This window comes from Pocillopora damicornis, chromosome 13 (genome assembly GCF_964200805.1).
Source record: "Pocillopora damicornis chromosome 13, jaPocDami1.2, whole genome shotgun sequence".
Lineage (NCBI taxonomy): Eukaryota > Metazoa > Cnidaria > Anthozoa > Scleractinia > Pocilloporidae > Pocillopora > Pocillopora damicornis.
In genome coordinates, this window is record NC_142682.1 from 19,979,359 (window position 1) to 20,003,921 (window position 24,563).

General features: G+C 39.3%; 1 protein-coding gene across 2 annotated transcripts in view; it reads right to left on the reverse strand.

The window, feature by feature from the left end:
- LOC113664396 (protein mono-ADP-ribosyltransferase PARP14) overlaps positions 1-24,563 on the reverse strand; it is a 30,831-nt gene that overhangs the window by 3,911 nt on the left and 2,357 nt on the right. The window contains exons 2-27 of one of the 2 annotated variants that reach the window (XM_089191546.1): positions 22,851-22,963; positions 22,421-22,574; positions 20,777-21,028; positions 20,018-20,127; positions 19,529-19,682; positions 18,426-18,677; positions 17,953-18,062; positions 17,465-17,618; positions 13,282-13,533; positions 12,781-12,890; positions 12,292-12,445; positions 11,252-11,503; positions 10,754-10,863; positions 10,265-10,418; positions 9,458-9,709; positions 8,716-8,825; positions 8,225-8,378; positions 7,076-7,185; positions 6,607-6,760; positions 6,050-6,301; positions 5,487-5,756; positions 5,124-5,399; positions 4,546-4,788; positions 3,904-4,140; positions 561-2,872; positions 142-363 (exon numbers count right to left, since the gene is read on the reverse strand). In XM_089191546.1, coding sequence (XP_089047672.1) covers positions 142-363; positions 561-2,872; positions 3,904-4,140; positions 4,546-4,788; positions 5,124-5,399; positions 5,487-5,756; positions 6,050-6,301; positions 6,607-6,760; positions 7,076-7,185; positions 8,225-8,378; positions 8,716-8,825; positions 9,458-9,709; positions 10,265-10,418; positions 10,754-10,863; positions 11,252-11,503; positions 12,292-12,445; positions 12,781-12,890; positions 13,282-13,533; positions 17,465-17,618; positions 17,953-18,062; positions 18,426-18,677; positions 19,529-19,682; positions 20,018-20,127; positions 20,777-21,028; positions 22,421-22,574; positions 22,851-22,963 — 6,923 coding nt within the window. Of the gene's footprint in view, positions 1-141; positions 364-560; positions 2,873-3,903; positions 4,141-4,545; positions 4,789-5,123; positions 5,400-5,486; positions 5,757-6,049; positions 6,302-6,606; positions 6,761-7,075; positions 7,186-8,224; positions 8,379-8,715; positions 8,826-9,457; positions 9,710-10,264; positions 10,419-10,753; positions 10,864-11,251; positions 11,504-12,291; positions 12,446-12,780; positions 12,891-13,281; positions 13,534-14,090; positions 14,245-14,579; positions 14,690-15,081; positions 15,334-15,886; positions 16,041-16,171; positions 16,282-16,677; positions 17,063-17,464; positions 17,619-17,952; positions 18,063-18,425; positions 18,678-19,528; positions 19,683-20,017; positions 20,128-20,776; positions 21,029-22,420; positions 22,575-22,850; positions 22,964-24,563 lie in introns of those variants that run through there. The other variant, XM_089191547.1, reaches the window with a different exon arrangement.

The window sequence follows — 24,563 nt, forward strand, 5'->3', positions numbered from 1 at the left end:
GGGACTCGAACCGTGCTCTATGTTTGAATTTTTTGTCGCATGGTCATGGGCCTCTTCTGTCAAAGTAGGCGGGTAAGGAAGTAGAAATAAGCAGACATCAAAGTTGCCACTGCAAGAAAAAAAGATGATATCTGTGCTAACCTTTTCGCCCTGTCCTTTCTCCCATCCAGGACATGAGGTGTGGAAAACGTGCTTACACGCTAGATTTGCTCCGTTTGTAACCACAATCTCTCCGGTCTTTACCTGGCCAATCTTTTTACACTCTTCTTGCAGCTTGGGGCCTGCAGCGGCACTAAGGGCCTTAGAACTTGCGTTCCCACTCAGATTCAGGTTCGATGACGTTGTGTTGACGATAACATCAACCTGAAGAAAGTCAGCAAGAGATATTCTTGTCATAAATTAGAATCAGGCCCTTAATGAGGACAAATGCAAAAATATGTTTGAACAACTGATTCGCGGCTCGGTAACTGACCATCACTATTTATCTCCACTTCAGTGAACCATTGTTAAAGATATCTCTTTAGAATCAATTTGATTTTGAAGAGCATAACGTGCCTTACCTCTTCAGAAGACATATCGCCAATGACAAGAACCAGCTGTAAGCCTTCGGCTGTCTTGATAACATTCGGAGCAGTATTGGAAGAAACTGTTGCCGAGGATGTATTTGGAACTGATGTGGTTTTGCCTTTTTTCTTTCTTTCTTTTCCCTTCCTTTTTGAGTCTGAAGATGATTGATAAGTAGGTTCGTTAAGACATCTGGAATCCAACTCTTTTGCAAAGGCCTTTACGACATCATCTTCGATACTAGTAAACTGAATCTCGGACAGGAGACAACTCGGGTTTTTTCGGAAAAAAGTCAGCATTGATTCTACCATGATTTCGGCGCACAGTTCAAGTGGAAATTCAAAGATTCCGCTACTAATGGCAGGAATGGCTACCGAATTATAGTCCTTCGCAGCGTCTAGGGCACTCGTTACTGCGTAGCTTAAAATCTTTTCCTCTCTAGGAGTTCTCCCCATTGATTTTTCTTGGGCTGCTTTTTTCTCCCATTTTGGCCCCACAGCATGAATTACTTTTTTGAAAGGTAGATTTCCTGCAGACGTGACAGCCACCTGGCCGTCTAAAATTGGTCCTGCATCAGTGACAAACCGATTACATTCCGCCTTGAAGGCTTCTCCCGCTCTCTCAGATATGGCTTTTGAGACACCACCTACGTGCTGAAGCTTTGAATTAGCAGCACTAACAATAACATCCACGTTGCGATCGCAGATGTTGTCTTTAAACACCAGAATCTTCCTTCCGTCCGGAGTAAGAAGGTCGTACAAACTCTCCTTCTTCTTTTCTGCTTTCTTTTCTTCTTTCACTTCCTTTTCGTCCCCTTTGTTTGGTAGAAAGTACTCGACTACACAATTATTTTCATTCTCCAACATACCCAGTAATTTTTTTCCTTTGCTTCCATCAAGCATTTTACGCATCCCAGGTTTGCTGACAGGCATCTTTTGACTTTGAACTTTAGATGCGAGATCTTGAATCAGCTCCTTAGCTTTGTCAACTCCGCAGGTCGTACCTGAGACGACCAGATCTTGTTTACCTTCATCTGCCAAAGTCTTTATTCGCGTGGAGTGTTCTTTCAAATCTTCTTGTATTTGCCGCAGTTCCGGTTCGCGGTACTTTACAAGAAATCGGCGACGACCTTTTGGAAGCGTCACTACGGTACTGACAATGGTATTTTCTGCGAGGAAACGCTTAACAGCCTCGACAGCAACCGGAACATCCTCTTTTAGGCCCACGAGACATATCTTCTTATTGCCTCTATCAAATGATAGAGTTAAAATGCGTTTTTCTGTTATCTCTTCTTTCAGCTGATGCCACTTTCTGCTTTTCTCCAACTGAACTTGATCTTCATCCAGGTCGACGCATTCTTCAACTATCTTGGTTTTCACTAGATCGTGAGCTTTCTCTGCGACATCACTTTCCGTCCCCACCACTAATACATTTTCGTTTCTTTCATCAAAGGCTATCATGGCTTGTAAATTGCTGGCCGTGAGCGTATCTCTCATGAATACTTGACAGGGCGTACTCTTCAGCAAGGCAAGAGCATTCAGTGACATGTTCAGCTTCACGTCTTTCATTTTGGCAACTGCCTCCCAAATGGCTGCTCGCACCTTATCGACGGTTTCGGGAGGACCTCGAATTTGAAGCTTTTCCTTTTCAAGGAGAATGGTGACTTCGACTTCTTCATGTCGACTTTCCAGTTCCTGAGCAAATTCGAGATGTTTCAAGAATTGCAAGCGCGTATATGGAATTTTGACTGTACACTCTATTTTCGATGCCTCTCTCTTAAGCTTTTTATCAATTACAACTATTATTCCTTCCAATTCTTTGGTAACTTCCTCAACTTCTTGCTTCTTCCCGATGAAAAAGAAAACGTGCTGCTCAGCGATACAATCCATTCTTACTTTTTGCTGTGCTGGGCTTTTACTTTTCTTGAAGTTGTCGACTACATCATCCCAAGCCTCAGGAGGGACACGCGTGGAGCTTTCAACAAACTCAGCAAGGAAATAAGTAATAGCCTTACATGCCTCATCGAAAATGTACTTGTTTCTTAAGGCCTCATCTTTGGGCGTGACCGTGACGCTGTTGATGCCCTCATCCCAGGTTATCTGAACATCGTGGCTGTTCTCAACCTCTGTCAAATCAGCTTTGTAGTGTTCCAAAATGAACTGCATTTTCTTTCCATCCACGTTGATATTTTGCATCAATTCAACATCATTTTCAACCGGTTGAGGTTTCCCAAGCAATGAGCAATGAGAACTTACATCCAGCTTTGCACCGCCAAGGAAGTGACTCCCCGCCACAACATTGAAAACAACTGAAATAGATGTTCGAGATATTTTTAAGGTAATATGAAAACATGGGAAACTTACTGCTTAATGCTTTTGTCGTGGAATATACTTACTGCTATATGCTTTAAAGATCGTAATTATTTGGGACTGTGTTTAAGATGTCATTAAAGAAATTGATCCTCGCAGTATAACTCCTGTTGAAGTCATGAAAGAAAGATAATTCGGAAAAAAATGCTTCGATAGGGATTTAGCCTTTAGATAATACTTAGGCACTTCTACCAACTTACAAACGAGGTCACGCACCAGTAACAAGGTGAAGTTTAATGGTTCTTTGTTTCCCGGTAACAAGTCCGATCAAAAGCAATATTTAAAAAAGTAAATCATATTTTGATTTACGACTAAGATAAGAGGTAGCAAAAAGACCTTCCCAGCTCAGCCGAATTAGATTAGCCCGGAACTTTCAAATGCAGGCATAACTTGTCCTTTCATTCATAACGTAGAGGAAATATCCAGACCCAAGCGATCCATTGAAATTGCTGAACCTCATTCTCACCAATAGCTCAGCTCCATTTTCTGCTATATAAACACACACAACCCACAATTCCTCCATTCACTCTGACGAGGGGCTAACACTCGAAATATCAGCTTTAGAAATTCTTTACGTCGGCCAATCTGCACAGTCAACTCAGTTTTAATTAAAATTAATCCAAATTATCCTATTATGCTCCCCCAACAATGCAGCACCACGGTTTCGTTAGAAATTTACCCCCTATATTCATTCCAGAAAGCACTTACTGACTTCAACCTGATTGCAGCTAGCCAGTATGTTCCAATTCGTTACAGGCTAGTACTTTACTACAAAATGCTTTTGAAGTGTTATGTCCTGTAGGTTGGTAGACCCACACTACGCGTTTTCTCTTGAGGGCTGGTGTTCGACTGAGAACATTAGGCGTTTCTTGATACACCAGACAAAGATAATGGGGACATTTTCAAAAGTTCAAATTGAACTGACACAATAACTGACTTTCTCTTCAATAAGGTTATTTATGTTACACACCTTTTGGGTCTTCGAAGAAAACCAATGCCCATCCTTCCTCTAGATTGAGCTCCACACTGCTTACGTCACCACCATTGTTCTTTGGACTCTCGAAGTAATAACGTATAGTATCCTCAGTAGTTGTTTCCTTGTTAAAACCTGATACTTGTACGCAGTGACAAACTGGAAGTTGTTCTGCTATCAGGGTTTTTCCCTCTAGAGGCCTCACAGAGATCTTCTTTGTAACAGTGTGAAAATCTACGTATTTTCGAAACGATAGGTATTCAAGTATTAAAGAACACAGATATTATCTTATCGAAAACCAGACATAAGAAAGTAAATTTATCGCGTTCTAAGAATACATTACGACTGTGAGAGCTATTTAGCTGTTATTAAGGCGATCTAAAATAACATGAGAATTTTTCTTTCCAAAAAAGCGATATGGAGATCGTGGCCGACTCCATCCCATAATAAATTCACCGGCTGAACAGATCTAGAGTTACCAGTTATGAGTAAGATCGTAAATAAAACACTATAAATGATATGTCAAGGGACGATAGAGATATAAAAACGCCATTTAAACCCCACATTTACGGCTAACTTAAGTCAATTTATCCCTTCCAGTTGTCATTTGGGTTTAAATTGCAGGGAATCTAAACCTACCATAGGCCTCATTGAAGGTGACCACTGCACATGCTTCACCTCCAAACTCGACTTTCAGGACAACCACTCCACTCACTGCTTCCATGTAAAACTGAAAAAGATCCTGGGTGGTTTTGTCACTGAGGCCTTTCACTAAAAGTCTTTTAGAGTCAATAGGCAGTTCCCGTGGAGGTTGTTTGAGAGTAATTGTTAGATTCGCTCCATCATAGGTTAGACTTCTTTTACTTAAGACTCCACGAGCACCTTCAGGCAAGAGGAAAGAATATAGTTGACTGAGTCAAACAAACAAGCAAGGGAAACAAACAAGAGAAAAGCGAAACAAAATGCACAATAGTTTTATTTATAACTTAAGCAACTCGTACCAAGTGTTTACTACGAGGAAAATTTCAGTTTTTTTTCATCCTTTCTAGAAGATGTCAACATTCCCAGCGGCGTATAATCAAGGGCAACTTAGAAATGAAGATATCAGTTAGTTTGTATGTAAATGTTGCTCCGATTTCATCTAGCTCATCTTGCTTGAGCAGAGCTGGACGAGGGCGAGACTATACGTAGGTATATGACAGTATATCTGGACTTACTTTCGGCCGTGGTAAAGGTAATAACAGCTGTCCCCTGGTCTGAATCATGATCGACACTTTCTACTTCACCTCCTCCGGAACGCTTTTTGTTCTCGAAGAAGTTTAAAATAGCCTCTTTAGTTGTTTTCGCACTAATTCCAGTGACCTCAATGGTGCGAGATTCTTGAGATACTCCATCGTTATGTGGCTCAACTTCAGGGCTACGCGCTGTGATCATGACATTCAGTGTGGCTCCGTCAAGGATATGCTTACCTTGTCTCAGGATACTTTTCGTTGCTTTAAAAGTAACAAATTTCAATCATCATCGAACAATCTTACGTCTGTAAATTCTAAGTGAAATACTTAAAATTTTTCCATACTCACTTTCGGCCGATGTAAAAGTAATGATAGCGATTCCCCGGTCGGGAGTATGAACAACGTCTTCTATCTCTCCTCCCCCAGAGCGCCTTTGGTCTTCGAAGAATTTCAAAATTGCATCTTTAGTTGTTTTCGCAGCAAGTCCCGTAACCTCTATTGTTCGGGATTCCTGTATTCCTGCTGTGTCGAGCGTGTCAGCTGCTGTGTTGGTGGGTTTCACAAGCAGTATGGCTCCCTCAAGGATGTGCTTGTCGCGAAGTAACACACATTTCGCAGCTTGAAACGTGACAAAATGTAACAATTGCTTATCAGAGCAAGGAAAACTGTTTCAGGATTCATAATCCATACTTAGAAATGCAAGATGATTAAAAAGTATCTCAATATCTTGGCCTAATTGAACACTTATTGAGTTGTACATGTATCTCAAGCAGTTATCGCAGGATCGCTAAATGAGGAATGCAATAGAGCCAAGAGGGAACTTTGTCAAATGTTTAAAATGTTGTTAGAGATGGCTTCATCCTACCTCATTAGAATTCAGAACAAAGTGCAACTTACGCGAAACTACTTACCTTCAAAATCTTTGAAAGTCACGAATGCCACATTTTCTTCCGGCCGAAAAGTCACAGCTTCTACCTCTCCACCCCCAGAACGTCTCTCATTTTCAAAGTAGTTGCGAATGGAGTCTTCAGTACTTTGCGCAGTAAGGCCAGTTATCTGGATGGTTTTGCTTGTATTTTCAGCATTATCGAGCAACTCGAGACTGACATGAAGTGTGGCACCATTCAGGATATGCTGATCGTGCTTGACAACTCTTTGTGCAACTATAAGAAATAAGATCAGTATTTTTGAAATCTTAGATTGTAAATTGTTCTTTGGCAACAAAAAGAGCAGGAGCAGGAGCAGCAACATCATCAACTGCATACTCTTTATCTACAAACGATAACAACTACTAATACGTGCTTAGACTTAAATAATAAAATGCTGAAAAATGTACTAAGTGATGAGCGGCGAGGCCGCGAAAAGAACAAAAATGTCACCAAAGTCTTTCGTTCCAAGCCTCTCGCGGACTTGCCTCTCGTCACTCTCACGCAGACAAAACTGTCAGCTGCGCGTGCTATACTGTTACCTTCCGTTGACTCGAACTGTACTCGTGCTACATTGCCTTTGATTTTCACTTCTTCTACAGCGCCACCTCCCGACCGCCTCGAGTTCTCAAAGTAATTTAAAACAGTGTCTTCCGTTGCATTTTGAGGTAGTCCTTGAACGAAGACAACACGGGTCTGCAAGATCACAAGAGATACATTTGACTAACCTTACATTTTCGTAAGAAAATCAAATGAGAAATCGGTACAACGACAAATGCAAGAGTAAGAACAAGAACGGTGTGTTTATTTGTAAGAGAGACATTTTTCGAACGAAAAGTTTGCAGGTAATATCAAAGACACTGCATAAAGAATTTGAAGCGTTGAAATTGTGCAGTGTATACAGGAGTGACTCCTGCTAGGAGTGACCAAAAAGAAACTATTCGACTGAGTAATGTTTAACGCGAAATGAAACAAAGTAAAAAGTTTAAAAGGTTAAACTGTGGGTCTGACCTGGTTTTCTGATCCGTCCTTAGCCTGGAACTCGTCAGTGATTGAATGGTATGAAACTTCCACTTTTTTTCCATTTAAAGTGTGTGTTTTACCTATGACCTTCTTTGCAACTGCCAAACAATTAAGAAAAATTGAAACAGATAACCTTAATGAAGGAAATAAAAGGAAACAAAATACGAGAGCTTGAGTGAAGGATAATGCAAACAGGCCGTTGATAGTCAGTCATCGGTTACCATGACCGCATAATATACGAGACCGCTTAATAGAGGTGAAAATAGCAGGAATACATATTGAGACTTTGAAAACCGACCGCTTTATACAGGGTCTGCTTAATACAATGCTGCTTAATACAGGTTCGACTGTGCTCTTTATCTATAAATGATAACCGCTGATTCGTGCTCAGAAGTAGAGAATAATAACCTAAGCAATTTATTATGGCCTCGAAAGAGAAAGAATGTAAAATTTGAAATTAAGTAAGCTTGAAAAGAGTCTCTTTTTCTCTCGGCAAGTGATCACATGATCGGGTTTATGCTTACTTTAAGGAAATGTCACCCTAATATCTCAGTACCATCAAATTAATTAAAAGTAATTATCATATATATGAACTAGGATGATTTCATAATGACGAAATGATTCTTTGAAATTCCCAATAACAGAAGAAAAAAGCTTGAAACAATTCAGGCTTTAACGGGGTTGGAGCCCTTTCCTCCTTGGGCGCTATAAACAACAGAGGTACGTAGCCTCATCTTGGGAGCGAGGCAAGTTTTACAGGTTTCTTCGGTCTCGTTAATGAATCTCCACGTAATAACTTATTTCTTATCTTGTATGTCACCCGAAAATGAAAATGTGATTTAATTCAATTGTGCTCAAAGAACTTTGCGAAAATAACAGGGCCTTTGAAATTTGCCTACGTCCCAAAGTGAGGCTATGTAGCTCAGTTCGTAGTAGTGCCATGTAACTACGTGGTGTGAGCTATGGCAAAAATCCCATCGTAGCCGGATTTTTTTTTTGTTTTTCTTTAAATTCTTCAGTTGTAGTGTAAGAATCATTCCTTCACCATAGGAAGCTAATCAATTAATATCATATATTTAAATCCTTGCCTTTCGCTTTTGCGCAAACAAAACCATCAGCAACATGTTAGACAGTTACCTTCAGATGACTCAAAGCGCACTCGTGCTACGTTGCCTTTGATTTTTACTTCTTCAACAGCGCCACCTCCCGACCGCCTTGAGTTCTCAAAGTAATTCAAAACAGTGTCTTCCGTTGCATTTTGAGGTAGTCCTTGAACGAAGACAACACGAGTCTGCAAGAGCACGAGAGATACACGAGACAGAACAAATACTTTCTTGAGAAAATGAAATGAAATTACAGTACTAAGACAAAAGCTAGAATAAGACACAAACTGTTGTATTGAACTGTGAGAGTGTTATTCTCCATAATTATAAGATTAATCTTTGCTGGAAAAGGTTTACAAGGAATATCAAATATACCGATATAAGAATTTGAAGCTGTGATATTGTGCAGTGTACGCACGAGTGAATTTATGCTATGAATGACTTAAAGAAACTTTTCGACTCAGTAATGCTTTATGCGAAACGAAACACGGTAAAAAGTCTTAAGGATTCAGCTGAAGGTCTGACCTGATCTCCTGATCCGTCCTTAGCGTGAAATTCGTCAGTGATTGAATGGTGTGAGACTTCCACTGTTGTTCCATTTAAAATGTGTGTTCTACCTAAGACCTTCTCTGCAACTGCCAAAACAATTAAAAAAAAAGTAGGTGACGAAGCTCATAAAGAAATGAACCAATTGATGGATTGATTATTGAAAGGAAAGGATTGCTGAATTGTCATCAATATAGAAATAAGTTATCTGATTCATTGTTTTTCTTTGTACTATTCTAGTGCATGACAAGATATATACCATCTTTCATTACTCGAAGAAGGATTTTGCTTTCTTTCCTAGCCCACTCAAACACAATCTGTAATCACGACGAATTTACCGTGTCTTATAGTAAAAAGAATCACAATGAGTCAGTCATTAGAAATGCATAAGAGAGCTTTTCAGGTTAGGAGACTTTGGGGGGGAAGGGGGAGAAGGGGGGTAGGAGGAAGGGGGGAAGGAGGTAGGGGAAAGGGGGGAGGGGGGCAGGGGAATGGGGAAGGGGGAAGGGGGAAGGGGGTAAGGGGGAAGTGGGAAGGGGGAGGGAAGAAGAGGGAAACTAAACGAGGATGGGACGACATCATCAGCAATTTTACAGAACTTGGAAGGAATTGTGGACAATGGCAATCAGTGATAATTTTTTATCTAACCTTTATGTAAGATATCAAATAGCAGCCCTTATCAGATTTCAAAAGCAAATGTAACTGGTACTTAACGACTTACCACCAATATCTTTGAAAGTCACGAGAGCCATATTTTCTTCCGGCCGAAAAGTCACAGCTTCTACCTCTCCACCCCCAGAACGTCTCTCATTTTCAAAGTAGTTGCAAATGGAGTCTTCAGTGCTTTGCGCAGTAAGGCCAGTTATCTGGATGGTTTTGCTTGTATTTTCAGGATTATTGAGCAACTCGAAACTGACATGAAGTGTAGCACCATGCAGGATATGCTGATCATGCTTTACAACACTTTGAGCCACTTCAAAGAACAAGTAGTTAGGTCAGTATCTACAAAAGTTTAGAGTGTAATTTTTTTTCTCCAGCAAGGGCAACAACAACAACAATAACAATAACATCAACTATATTCTTTTTTTGTAGAAATGACTACGAATGATAGGTGCTCAGATTTAGAGAATAAAAACCTAACAAATTCAATAGGGCTTGGAAAGAGACAGAAGACTACAATTTAAAATTACTTGAGCTTGAAACACGTCTTCTTTTCATCTTACACATAATTGCATGATTGTTTACGCCAGGTGTCAAAAAAATGTCGTCCGTAAAGATCTCATAACCATTTCCATTCAGCAAAAGTGATTATAAAATCGAATTAACATTATACATGTGACGTATATGGCCTGGGATAATTGAACATTACAAAATGATCCTCGAAAATGACAAAATCACAGAAAAAACAAGATTGAAACAGTTTAGGCTTTAATGGGGTTCGAACCCAATTCTCCTTGCTAGCAGTTGGACACAAGAAACAACTGAACGACGAAGCCCTATCAGACAGCTCTGAATGCTTTGCAGTTACCTTCAGATGACTCAAACAGAACTCGTGCTTCATTGCCTTTAATTTTCACTTCTTCAACAACGCCACCTCCCGACCGCCTCGAGTTCTCAAAGTAATTCAAAACAGTGTCTTCCGTTGCATTTTGAGGTAGTCCTTGAACGAGGACAACACGGGTCTGCAAGAATATGAGAGATACATGAGACAGACCAGACATTTTCTTCAGAAAGTCAAATAAAATTTCACCGCAAAGACAGACGCAAGGATAAGAAACGAGGAAAATGTGTTTAACAGTAAGGGCGATATTATCTCAACCAAGCTTGATCCTGGCAGGAAAAAGGTTTACAAAGAACATCAATATACCGCTGTTAGTAGTTAAAGTCTTGAAATTGTGCAATGTACGCACGAGTGAATTTATCCTATGAGTGACTTAAAGAAGCTTTTTGGCTCAGGGATGCTTGGTACGAGATGAAACACTGTAGGCAGTTTAAAGGGTTCAGTTGTGGGTCTGACCTGATCTCCTGATCCGTCCTTAGTGTGGAACTCATCAGTTATTGAATGGCGTGAGACTTCCACTGTTTTTCCATTTAAAGTGTGTATTCTATTTAAGACCTTCTTCGCAACTGCCAAACAATTAAGAAAAGTTGAATGAATTACCGAATGAATAAAAGAGAAAAGAAAAAAAGAAACATATTACAGAACTTACAAGAAATATATTTTTTTCTAAAGAGGAAACTCATTAAAAATGGACCAATTGATCGATTAATCACCCAAAGGGTAGGAATGCTGGATTGTCATCAATGTGGATACAAGTTCAATTGCAGATCATCCATCGGAGAAATCCAAGCATCTGCGATAAGATTCCCTCCTGGGGGTCAGAAGTGTTAACTTTTTTGCCCTTCTGCCCTCGCACCTAACTCGCACTTCGCGCGCGCCCCTCACTTATCTTCCTTTTACTGAAAAACGTAAAAAAAATACACCTGTTCTGCAGGCTAACAGTAAAAAACTCACCCTCAACATCTTTGAAAGTCACGAGAGCCATATTTTCTTCCGGCCGAAAAGTCACAGCTTCTACCTCTCCACCCCCAGAACGTCTCTCATTTTCAAAGTAGTTGCAAATGGAGTCTTCAGTGCTTTGCGCAGTAAGGCCAGTTATCTGGATAGTTTTGCTTGTATTTTCAGCATTATCGAGCAACTCGCGACTGACATGGAGTGTAGCACCATTCAGGATATGCCGATCATGCTTTAAAACGCTTTGAGCCACTACAAAGAACAAGTAGTTAGGTCAGTATTTACGAAAGTTTTAGAGTATAATTTTTTCTCAAGCAAGGAGAACAACAACAACAACAATAATAATTAATAGACTGTTAACAAACTCTACATGAGTCTTCCAGCCAATCACATCACGGCTAAACAGACCAATCACGTTCAACAGACCAGACTTTATAACATCATCGACTGACAACTATTCCTTACTTGACTCTGAAGATGACTATCGCACAGATAGTCGAAACGTCAGTCACCAACAACAGTTCTTTTCAGAACTACACTCACCCGGACGATCACACTACACAAACTAATAATAACAACATCAACTATATTCTCTTTATGTACAAATGACAACGAATGAAAGGTGCTCAGATTTAGAGAATAAAAACCTAACAAATTCAATAGGGCTTGGAAAGAGACAGAAGACTACAATTTAAAATAACCTGAGCTTGAAAAACGTCTTCTTTTATTCTGACACATAATCGCATGATTGTTTACGCCAGGTGTCAAAAAAAATGTCGTCCGTAAAGATCCCATAACCATTTCCATTCGGCAAAAGTGATTATAAAATCGAATTAACATTATACATGTGACGTATATGGCCTGGAATAATTGAACATTATAAAATGATCCTCGAAAATGACGAAATCAATGCAAAAACAAGCTTGACACAATTCAGGCTTTAATCGGGTTCCAACTCAATTCTCCTTGCTAGCAGTTGGACGCAAGAAACAACTGAGCGACGAAGCCTTATAAGACAGCTCTGAATGCTATGCAGTTACCTTCAGATGACTCAAACAGAACTCGTGCTACATTGCCTTTGAGTTTCACTTCTTCAACAACGCCACCTCCCGACCGCCTCGAGTTCTCAAAGTAATTTAAAACAGTGTCTTCCGTTGCATTTTGAGGTAGTCCTTGAACGAAAACAACACGGGACTGCAAGAGCACGAGAGATACATGAGACAGATCAAATATTTTCTACAGAAAGTCAAATAAAATTTCACCACAAGGACAGACGCAAGGATAAGAAAAAAGGAAAATGTGTTTAACAGTAAGGGCGATATTATCCCAACTTAGTTTGATCCTGGCAGGAAAAAGGTTTACAAAGAACATCAATATACCGCTGTTAGAAGTTAAAGCCTTAAAATTGTGCAATGTACGCACGAGTGAATTTATGCCATGAGTGACTTAAAGAAGCTTTTTGACTCAGGGATGCTTGATGCGAGATGAAACACTGTAGGCAATTTAAAGGGTTCAGTTCAGGGTCTGACCTGATCTCCTGATCCGTCCTTAGCCTGGAACTCGTCAGTGATTGAATAGCGTGAGACTTCCACTGTTGTTCCACTTAAAGTGTGTGTTCTACCTAAGATCTTCTTTGCAACTGCGAAACAATTAAGAAAAGTTGAATGAATTACTGAATGAATAAAAGAAAATAGAAAAAAAAAAAACATATTGCATAATTTGCAAGAAATATATATTTTTTCTAAAGATGAAACTCATAAAAAAATGGACCAACTGATCGATTAATCACCCAACGGGTAGGAATGCTGGATTGTCATCAATGTGGATATAAGTTCAATTGCAGATCATCCATCGGAGAAATCCAAGCATCTGCGGTAAGATTCCCTCCTGGGGGTCAGAAGTGTTAACTTTTTTGCCCTTCTGCCCTCGCACCTAACTCGCACTTCGCGCGCGCCCCTCACTTATCTTCCTTTTACTGAAAAACGTAAAAAAATTACACCTGTTCTGCAGGCTAACAGTAAAAAACTCACCCTCAACATCTTTGAAAGTCACGAGAGCCATATTTTCTTCCGGCCGAAAAGTCACAGCTTCTACCTCTCCACCCCCAGAACGTCTCTCATTTTCAAAGTAGTTGCAAATGGAGTCTTCAGTGCTTTGCGCAGTAAGGCCAGTTATCTGGATAGTTTTGCTTGTATTTTCAGCATTATTGAGCAACTCGAGACTGACATGAAGTGTAGCACCATTCAGGATATGCTGATCATGCTTTACAACACTTTGAGCCACTAAAAAGAACAAGTAGTGAGGTCAGTATTTACGAAATCTTAGAGTGTAATTTTTTTCCAGCAAGGACAACAACAACAACAACAACAATAACGACAACATTAACTGTATTTTCTTCATGTAGAAATGACAACGAATGATACGTGCTCATATTTAGAGAATAAAAGCCTAACAAATTCAATAGGGCTTCGAAAGAGACAGAAAACTATAATTTAAAATAAGCTGAGCTTGAAAAACGTCTTCTTTCATCTGACACATAATCGCATGATTGTTTACGCCAGGTGTCAAAAAACTGTCGGCCGTTAAGATCTCATAACCATTTCCATTCAGTAAAAGTGATTATAGAATCGAATTAGCATTATACATATAACGTATATGGCCTGGAATAATTGAACATTATAAAATGATCCTCGAAAATGACGAAATCAATGCAAAAACAAGCTTGAAACAATTCAAGCTTTAATGGGGTTCGAACCCAATTCTCCTTGCTAGTTGTTGGACACAAGAAACAACTGAGCGACGAAGCCTTATCAGACAGCTCTGAATGCTATGCAGTTACCTTCAGATGACTCAAACAGAACTCGTGCTACATTGCCTTTGAGTTTCACTTCTTCAACAACGCCACCTCCCGACCGCCTCGAGTTCTCAAAGTAATTTAAAACAGTGTCTTCCGTTGCATTTTGAGGTAGTCCTTGAACGAAAACAACACGGGACTGCAAGAGCACGAGAGATACATGAGACAGACCAAATATTTTCTACAGAAAGTCAAATAAAATTTCACCACAAGGACAGACGCAAGGATAAGAAACAAGGAAAATGTGTTTAACAGTAAGGGCGATATTATCCCAACTTAGTTTGATCCTGGCAGGAAAAAGGTTTACAGAGAACATTAATATACCGCTGTTAGAATTTAAAGTCTTGAAATTGTGCAATGTACGCATGAGTGCATTTATGCTATGAGTGACTTAAAGAAGCTTTTTGACTCAGGGATGCTTGATGCGAGATGAAACACTGTAGGCAGCTTAAAGGGTTCAGTTCAGGGTCTGACCTGATCTCCTGATCCGTCCTTAGCCTGGAACTCGTCAGTGATTGAATGGCATGAGACTTCCACTGTTGTTCCACTTAAAGTGTGTGTTCTAACTAAGACCTTCTTTGCAACTGTCAAACAGTTAAGAAAAGTTTAATGAATTACTGAATAAATAAGAGAAAAAGAAAAAAACGAAACTTAACACAGAACTTACAAGAAATATATATATTTTTTCTAAAGATGAAACTCATAAAAAAATGGGCCAATTGATTGATCAATCACCTAACGGATAGGAATGCTGGATTGTCATCAATGTGGAAATAAGTTCAATTGCATATCATCCATCGGGGAAATCCAAACATCTGCAGTAATATTCCCTCCTGGGGGTAAGAAGCGTTAATTTTTTTGCCTTTCTGCCCTTGCGCCTTCTTCGCACTTCGGGCGCGCCCCTCACTTATCTTCGTTTGATTGAAAAACGTAAAAAAATTACACCTTTTCTGCAGGCTAACAGTAAAAAACTTACCCTCAACATCTTTGAAAGTCACGAGAGCCATATTTTCTTCCAGCCGAAAAGTCACAGCTTCTACCTCTCCACCCCCAGAACGTCTCTCATTTTCAAAGTAGTTGCGAATGGAGTCTTCAGTGCTTTGCGCAGTAAGGCCAGTTATCTGGATAGTTTTGCTTGTATTTTCAGCATTATCGAGCAACTCCAGACTGACATGAAGTGAAGCACCATTCAGGATATGCTGATCATGCTTTATCACACTTTGAGCCACTACAAAGAACAAGTAGTGAGGTCAGTATTTACGAAATCTTAGAGTTTAATTTTTTCTCCAGCAAGGGCAACAACAACAACAATAATAACAACATCAACTATATTCTCTCTATGTACAAATGACAACGAATGATAGGCGCTCAGATTTAGAGAATAAAAACCTAACAAATTCAATAGGGCTTAGAAAGAGACAGAAAACTACAATTTAAAATTACCTGAGCTTGAAACACGTCTTCTTTTCATCTTACATACAATCGCATGATTGTTTACGCCAGGTGTCAAAAAACAATCGTCCGTAAAGATCTCATAACCATTTCCATTCAGCAAAAGTGATTATAAAATCGAATTAACATTATACATGTGACGTAAATGGCCTGGAATAATTGAACATTATAAAATGATCCTCTAAAATGTCGAAATCAATGCAAAAACAAGCTTGACACAATTCAGGCTTCAATGGGGTTCGAACCCAATTCTCCTTGCTAGTTGTTGGACACAAGAAACAACTGAGCGACGAAGCCTTATAAGACAGCTCTGAATGCTATGCAGTTACCTTCAGATGACTCAAACAGAACTCGTGCTACATTGCCTTTGAGTTTCACTTCTTCAACAACGCCACCTCCCGACCGCCTCGAGTTCTCAAAGTAATTTAAAACAGTGTCTTCCGTTGCATTTTGAGGTAGTCCTTGAACGAAGACAACACGGGACTGCAAGATCACGAGAGATACATGAGACAGACCAAATATTTTCTTCAGAAAGTCAAATAAAATTTCACCATAAGGACAGACGTAAGGATAAGAAACGAGCCGAGTTTAAAGGGTTCAGTTGTGGTTCTGACCTGATCTCCTGATCCGTCCTTAGCCTGGAACTCGTCAGTGATTGAATGGCGTGAGATCTCCACTGTTGTTCCATTTAAAGTGTGTGTTCTACCTAAGACCTTCTTTGCAACTGCCAAGCAATTAAGAAAAGTTGAATGAATTACTGAATAAATAAAAGAAAAAAGAAAAAAAAGAAACATATTACAGAACATATAATACTGATAAGTAATCCTGTTTTCCAAAGACGAAACTCATAAAAAAATGGACCAATTGATTGATCAATCACCTAACGGATAGGAATGCTGGATTGTCATCAATGTGGAAATAAGTTCCATTGCAGATCATCCATCGGAGAAATCCAAGCATTTGCAGTAAGATTCCCTCTCGGGGGCCAGAAGCGTTAATCTTTTTGCCCTTCTGCCCTCGCACCTTTTTCGCACTTCGCGCACGCCCCTCACTTATCTTCGTTTGATTGAAAAACGCAAAAAAATAACACCTGTTCTGCAGGCTAACAGTAAAGACTCACCCTCAACATCTTTGAAAGTCACGAGAGCCGTATTTTCTTCCGGACGAAAAGTCACAACTTCTACCTCTCCACCCCCAGAACGTCTCTCATTTTCAAAGTAGTTGCGAATAGAGTCTTCAGTGCTTTGCGCAGTAAGGCCAGTTATCTGGATAGTTTTGCTTGTATTTTCAGCATTATCGAGCAACTCTCGACTGACATTGAGTGTAGCACCACGCAGGATATGCCGATCATGCTTTAAAACGCTTTGAGCCACTACAAAGAACAAGTAGTTAGGTCAGTATTTACGAGATTTTAGAGTGTAATTTTTTTCTTCAGTTAGGGAAACAGCAACAACAATAACAACAACATTAACTATATTCTCTTTATGTAGAAATGACTTCGAATGCTACGTGCTCAAATTTAGAGAATAAAAACCTAACAAATTCAATAGGGCTTGGAAAGAGACAGTAGATTACAAAAATTAAAATTAGCCGAGCTTGAAAAACGTCTTCTTTGCATCTGACACATAGTCGCATGATTGTTTACGCCAGGTGTCAAAAAAATGTGGTCCCTAAAGATCAAATAACCATTTTCTTTTAGCAAAAAAGATTATAAAATCGAATTAACATTATACATGTGACGTATATGGCCTGGGATAATTGAACATAAAATGATCCTCGAAAATGAGGATATCACAGAAAAACGAGCTTGAAACAATTCGGCTTTGATGGGGTTCGCTAGTAGCTGGGCACAAGAAACAACTGAGCGAGGAAGCCTTATCAGACAGCTCTGAATGCTTTGCAGTTACCTTCAGATGACTCAAACAGAACTCGTGCTTCATTGCCTTTGAGTTTCACTTCTTCAACAACGCCACCTCCCGACCGCCTCGAGTTCTCAAAGTAATTTAAAACAGTGTCTTCCGTTGCATTTTGAGGTAGTCCTTGAACGATGACAACACGGGACTGCAAGAGCATGAGAGATACATGAGACAGACCAAATATTTTCTCCACAAATTCAAATAAAATTTCACCGCAAAGACAGACGCAAGGATAAGAAACGAAGACAATGTGTTTAAGAGTAAGGGCGATATTATCTCAACTAAGCTTGATCCTGGCAGAAAAAGGTTTACAAAGAACATTAATAAACCGCTGTTAGAAGTTAAAGCCTTGAAATTGTGCAATGTACGCACCAGTGAATTTATGCTATGAGTGACTGAAAGAAACTTTTCGAATCAGGGATGCTTCATGCGAGATGAAACACAGTAGGCAGTTTAAAAGGTTCAGTTGTGGGTCTGACCTGATCTCCTGATCCGTCCTTAGCCTGGAACTTGTCAGTGATTGAATGGCGTGAGACTTCCACCGTTGTTCCATTTAAAGTGTGTGTTCTACCTAAGACCTTCTTTGCAACTGTCAGACAATTAAGAAAAAAGAAAAAAGAGAAACATTTTACAGAACGTACAATAATTAATCTTTTTTTCCAAAAACGAAACTCATAAAAAATAGGAGCAATTATAATTGATCAATCACCTAACGGATGGGAATGCTGGATTGTCATCAATGTGGAAATAAGTTCAATTGCAGATCATCCAGCGGAGAAATCCAAGCATCTGCAGTAAGATTCCCTCGTGGGGGTCAGAAGCGCTAATTTTTTTGCCCTTCTGCCCTCACGCCTAACTCGCACTTTGCGTGCGCCCCGCACTTACCTCCGTTTGACTGAAAAACGCAAAAAAAAAAAAAAAAAATTACACGAGCTAACAGTTAAAAACTCACCCTCAACATCTTTGAAAGTCACAAGAGCCACATTTTCTTCCGGCCGAAAAGTCACAGCTTCTACCTCTCCACCCCCAGAACGTCTCTCATTTTCAAAGTAGTTGCGAATGGAGTCTTCAGTGCTTTGCGCAGTAAGGCCAGTTATCTGGATGGTTTTGCTTGTATTTTCAGCATTATCAAGCAATTCGAAACTGGCATGAGGTGTGGCACCATTCAGGATATGCTGATCATGCTTGACAACACTTTGTGCCACTACAAAGAAAAAGCATTAAGATGACGATCCTTGAAATCTTAGAGTATAAATATTTCTTCAGCGAGAGCAAGAGCAAGAGCAAGAGCAAGAGCAACAACAGCAAAACCAAAAACAACATCAACTATATTTTCTTTATCTAAAAATGATAAGGACTGATACGTGCTCAGTTGTAGAGAATAACACCCTGACCTTTGGCCTCGAAAGAGAAGGAAGTATATACTTTTAAGTTAAATGACCTAAAATAATATTCACTTGAGCTGGCACATGACCGTATAATTTTTTAAGCGGTTACAAGTGTAAAGAAATGTCGCCCCAAAATTCTCAGGACCATTTTCTTTTAGGAACAGTTATTACATCAAATAAAAAAAGGTAATATTGTATATATATATATACACCTGGGGGTAATTAAAAAATGAAATTAAAAAATGTAATTGTAATGTAATGTTAAATGTAATTAAAAAATGAAAAATTGACCCTCGAAAAAGACGAAATGACAGAAAGATAAACTTGAAACAACCAGGCTTACATGACGTTCGCGCAGTATTCTCTTTGGGGTAGTTGGGAGTATAAAATAACTAAGCTATGCAGCCTCATCTTAGAAGCGAGGCAAATTTAGGTGGGTTCTTTGTTCTCGTTGTTCCTGTATATCATCCGCAAGTGAAAACGTCATTTATCATAATTGCGGTCAGAGACCTTTTACAAAACAGCAGGCTCCCTCTTAACATGAGGCTCTGTAGCTCAGTTGGTAGCATTGCCCAATGAATAATTATTTTAGAGGCACGGCACGAACCTTTTCAGACCTCTCGCGGACTAAAATGCCAAACACCAGCTACACATGTTATAAAGTTACCTTCAGATGACTCAAACAGCACTCGTGCTTCAGTGCCTTTGATTTTCACTTCTTCAACAGCGCCGCCCCCCGACCGTCCCGAGTTCTCGAAGTAATTCAAAACAGTGTCTTCCGTTGCATTTTGAGGTAGTCCTTGAGCGAGAACAACACCGGTCTGCAAGAGCACGAGAGATACATGTGACGGAACAAACATTTTCATGAGAAAATAATGTAAAATTTCGGTACAAAGACAAAAGCAAAAATAACAGAAAAGAAACGATGTTTTTAACTGTAGGAACGATATTTTCAGAGATAAATTTACTCTTCTAAGGAAAAGTTTACAGGACCATCAATTACACCGCTTTTAGACATTGAATCTTTGACATTGTGCAATGTATGCTCGAATGAATTCATGCCAGGCGTTATCAAAAGGAAACTTTTCGACTAACTAATGCTCGGCGCGAAAGGAAACACAGTATAAAGTTTAAATGGTTAAACTGTGGGTCTAACCTGATTTTCTGATCCGCCCTTAGCCTGGAACTCGTCAATGATTGAATGGCATGAGACTTCCACTGTTGTTCCATTCAAAGTGTGTGTTCTACTTATGACCTTCTTTGCAACTGTCAAACAATTAACAAAAATTACAATGATTAACCAAACGAAGTGAAAAGAAAGGAACAAAATAGATCACACAATAAGGTTTTTTTTGTTAAAATAAAAATCATAAAGATATGAACCAATTGATGGATTGATTACTGAAAGGATAGGATTGCTGGATTGTTATCAATATGGAAATAAGTTCAATTGCTTTTCATCGAAGCGAGAAATCCAAGGATCTGCAGGGAGATTCCTCAGGAACTCAAGATTTTTTCTTGGTCCCATACTTGCGACAAGACATGCATCACCTCTCACTATTAGACAAGAAGAATGTTTCATCTTTCCTAGTTAATCTGAACAAAATAACATTTAAGGACTGGGAGGAACCACTCATCCACTTCAAGTTGGGAAGCATCCATTAAATGGGTGGAGAAGTAGTGGGAGCCTAACTTGAAACAAACATACAAAGCAATGCACTGGCTTTACTGAAGTACCATTGGTTGTGACTCACACCACTTTAAAGAAGGACACAGCCAGATTGTTCGCAATGTAACAGAACCAACGCGGAATTGTGCTGAATAAATACGCCAGTTCTTCATCTTTTCTAATGTATGATAAGAGCAGCCCTTACTAGATTTAAAAGCAAAATGTAACTTGTACCAAACGACTTACCATCAACATCTTTGAAAGTCACAAAGGCCACATTTTCTTCCGGCCGAAAAATAACAACTTCTACCTCTCCACCCCCAGAACGTCTCTCATTTTCAAAGTAGTTGCGAATGGAGTCTTCAGTACTCTGCGCAGTAAGGCCAGTTATCTGGATAGTTTTGCTTGTATTTTCAGCATTATCAAGCAACTCGAGACTGACATGAAGTGAAGCACCATTCAGGATATGCTGATCATGCTTGACAACACTTTGTGCCACTACCGAGAGCACAAAATGAGATAGGTGTTTAAAAATGTTGTATATTTGGGTTCGTTATATACTGCTATAGTGTAACGCGTGCACAGGCTAAGTGCTCTACACAACTGCTTTATTAGAATACCATGAATCACGTGACTGCGGTCAAGGGTGTGCTAACCAATAGAATAAAGATTATGTAATAGCTAAGGTGTTTATCCGATAGGAACAAGCACTACAAAAACACTGAGAAACAACAACAGCAATATACTAGTGATCTACAAATAGTAATTAGTATATAAACCCCTACAGGCGGCTTGTATTTCGGCTTACAATGTCTACGGCAGAGATGTTTTCCGAAAGATGTATATCCGGCCGGGGAGCCGGAAATTTGTAAGGAAAATATGAAATTTCGAGGACAGTCTCCCAGCCAAGGACATCACCTTCACTTATTTTCGTATCGCGTTGACAACAAATTTGTTGACTTTTTTGTACTTTCCGAAGGAGCATTTGAGATCGGCTTTTTTAGTAATATTACTATCACTCTACTCCATAAAACGAGTACGTTTCTCTGCGGTGCAAAGTAATAAAGACGAAAAAGCGAATCTATTGTGCTGGGTTTTCCTCGCTGGCCTGTTTGTTTTCGACGGAAAAATCAGAGGAAAATATTGACGTAAACAGGGATTATTGCGATATAACTGTCATTGATTTTGCACCACGTGGTGTAGAGTGGCCGATAGAATCACTTGAAATTAATAGATTGGTTATAACGACTATTATTAAATTTTCAACTCCGAATATTGCATTTCTAGTGTTCTGATTGGATCACTCGACTCTAGTTATCAGCTCATATTCCGAGTCAGCTTATATGAAAATGCATTGCGTCAACTTTTGCAGAGCTGAAAAGAGCTCGGAATATCCGAACGTTCAGGATTTTATGAAATTTGATACAAAAATTTTTTCATTCACACTTATTGGATACGGAATTGGTTATAGCCAACTCGGCGCCACTTGCCTCGTTGGCTATTTACCATCTCATATCCAACGCGCGCTCATGGAATAATGGTTAATTATCAAAATATGGATCATTAGGTAATGCAATTCAAGAGTTTTTATTGGCTTAGCCATCATAAGTGTACGTGTCAAAATTAAAACGCAACCAAAAAAAATTTCGCGCACTGAAACATTCCTTTTGTTCTTACAAAATAAAGTTGGGAAGATTTATCTATAATTTGGGGCTATTTTAACATATCAATTATTCCACTCGTGCTTGTTGAATTTGAGATGATTTAAGTCAACTCCTTGCCTATCTATCGTCTCATATCCATGGTTCATGGAATAATTGTTTAGTACGTGCTCCGCTCTAAGCAAAAATAAAATCGATCTTAAAAAGGTCATTATATTGTTTAGATTACCTTCAGATGACTCAAACTTCACTCGTGCTACATTGCCTTCGATTTTCACTTCTTCAACGGCGCCACCTTTCGACCGCCTTGAGTTCTCAAAGTAATTCAAAACAGTGTCTTCCGTTGAATCCTGAGGTAGACCACGAACAATGACAATACAGGTCTGGAAGAGCACGAGAAATACACGTGACCAAAGACCTACATGCCTTATATAGTGAAATATGAATTTGTATGTAATATTCTTGGTGCGACTCTTTGCAACTTATGGCCAATATGCCAAGAAAATCTGAAAAATTCCCTTAGAGCCGGCTTAGGCTTGTTATTTTAAGTTATATTTGAAGTCATGCTGTAAGAACCCACGATCAACCTTTGGACTAAACGGTGCTTGTTGCGAGATAAATGATGGTAAGGTTTATGAAGATTTAGAAGGGCATTTAACCTTATTTACTGATCTATCCTCAGACTGGAACTCTTCCGTGAATGTTTGGTAGGAAACTTCCACCTTTGTCCCATTTATAGTGTGTGGCGCTCTTCCTATGACATTCTGTGCAACTAAACAAAGTGAACAAAGAAAAAACAAAATGAAAGTAAGACAACTACTTGTATTACACCTACAAACTGTAAATTGAATGTAACCTATAAAGAAACTGACGTATGTATCAATGAATGATTGATAATGAATTGTTAACGAAAGTGTGGGTCAACAAATGGCGAGGAAACATCGGAAACAACTGTTGGAGAATGAACGTAGTGAATGAAATGAATTTTTTTTCAACGAGGGAATATGCTCACGGGACCAGGGAATATCTGCACTGACACTGACAGAAAATACAGAGTATGATTACCACACGTTTAAAATCTGAGACTTTTAAGAAAAAAATTAAGATCATTTGCTCATTCCATTTTACACCAGAGATTGTTGTGGTTGTGTGGATTGTATCAGAGAGACGGTGTCGTAATGCTCTTACATTTACAATAATGGAACAATGGAAACAGAGTGGAACACCGTAGAATATATATATATATATATATATATATATATATATATATAAATGTGGGGTAGAGTCTACCTTGGCATAAAGTGCTCAATGCTGTCAATGCTGTGGTAGCAGAGCTGAGTATATATAAGTGAAAGAATCAAAGAGGACGCATCGATTCTCTGTTACTATGAGTTTCGCGCCTAAGCGCTCGTCAGACAGAACTTTCTGTCAGACGAGCGCTTAGGCGCGAAACTCAGAGTAACAGAGAATCGATGCGTCCTCTTTGATTCTTTCACTTACATGTATATATATAATGTTTCAAAAATGTTGCAATTTGAAAAAAATATATGATGTGTATTGTAGCGTTTTTGAAAACGGGTGTATCCATATAAACGCTAAAAAAAGGGGAAAAGAAAAACCCTTCCTGAGAAGGAACATGATCGCGTGCTATTTTTTAATCAGTGCTCACAAATTTTTAAAAGCTGTATATCCAAGGGATTGCACAAATTATTTGAGTGAAGTAATCAAATAGAAGTGGCGTAAGAATTGGTTCATACTTAGCGAGCGTACGTCGAGTTATGAATGCACGCATTCAAACGGTCATGATGGTTGATGATAGTTTCAACTATTGCACGCGTTTTAACACGAACCATCGTGCATTGTTATCGACTATCATCGGCTATCATCAACTATCATGTAGTTTGGACCTGTTCAAATTCGACACGGTAGTTGATGACAAATTTTTTTTTCCGTTTGAACGAGCGGATGAATGATAGTTTTTCGGTCGGCAGTTTTGCCAAAGACGGACTCAAACCGAAATGGCAAATGGTAAAATGATAAATTTCGCAGAATGTCTCGTAGTCCATTCACATCATCCCCTGGTAGGCTACAGTATCTTCAATTCGAAATGTCTTGATTATAATTTGAAATGTCACCGAGATTGCTGACCTCAGCGCGCGCTAAATTTGTTTACAATTACGCGATCGCATTTCGTGATTTTGTCAACTATCATCAACTACCATGACCGTTTGAACTGGGTTCCGTTCGACTGCGTCGAGAGGGACTCTAACTTCTTGAGTGCTCTCCAAACTTTCTGAGCGCATTCAGAACTCGATGCTTGCACAGCTAAAGCACGAACCAATTATTTTATAACATAGCCTGTGGACAAGAAA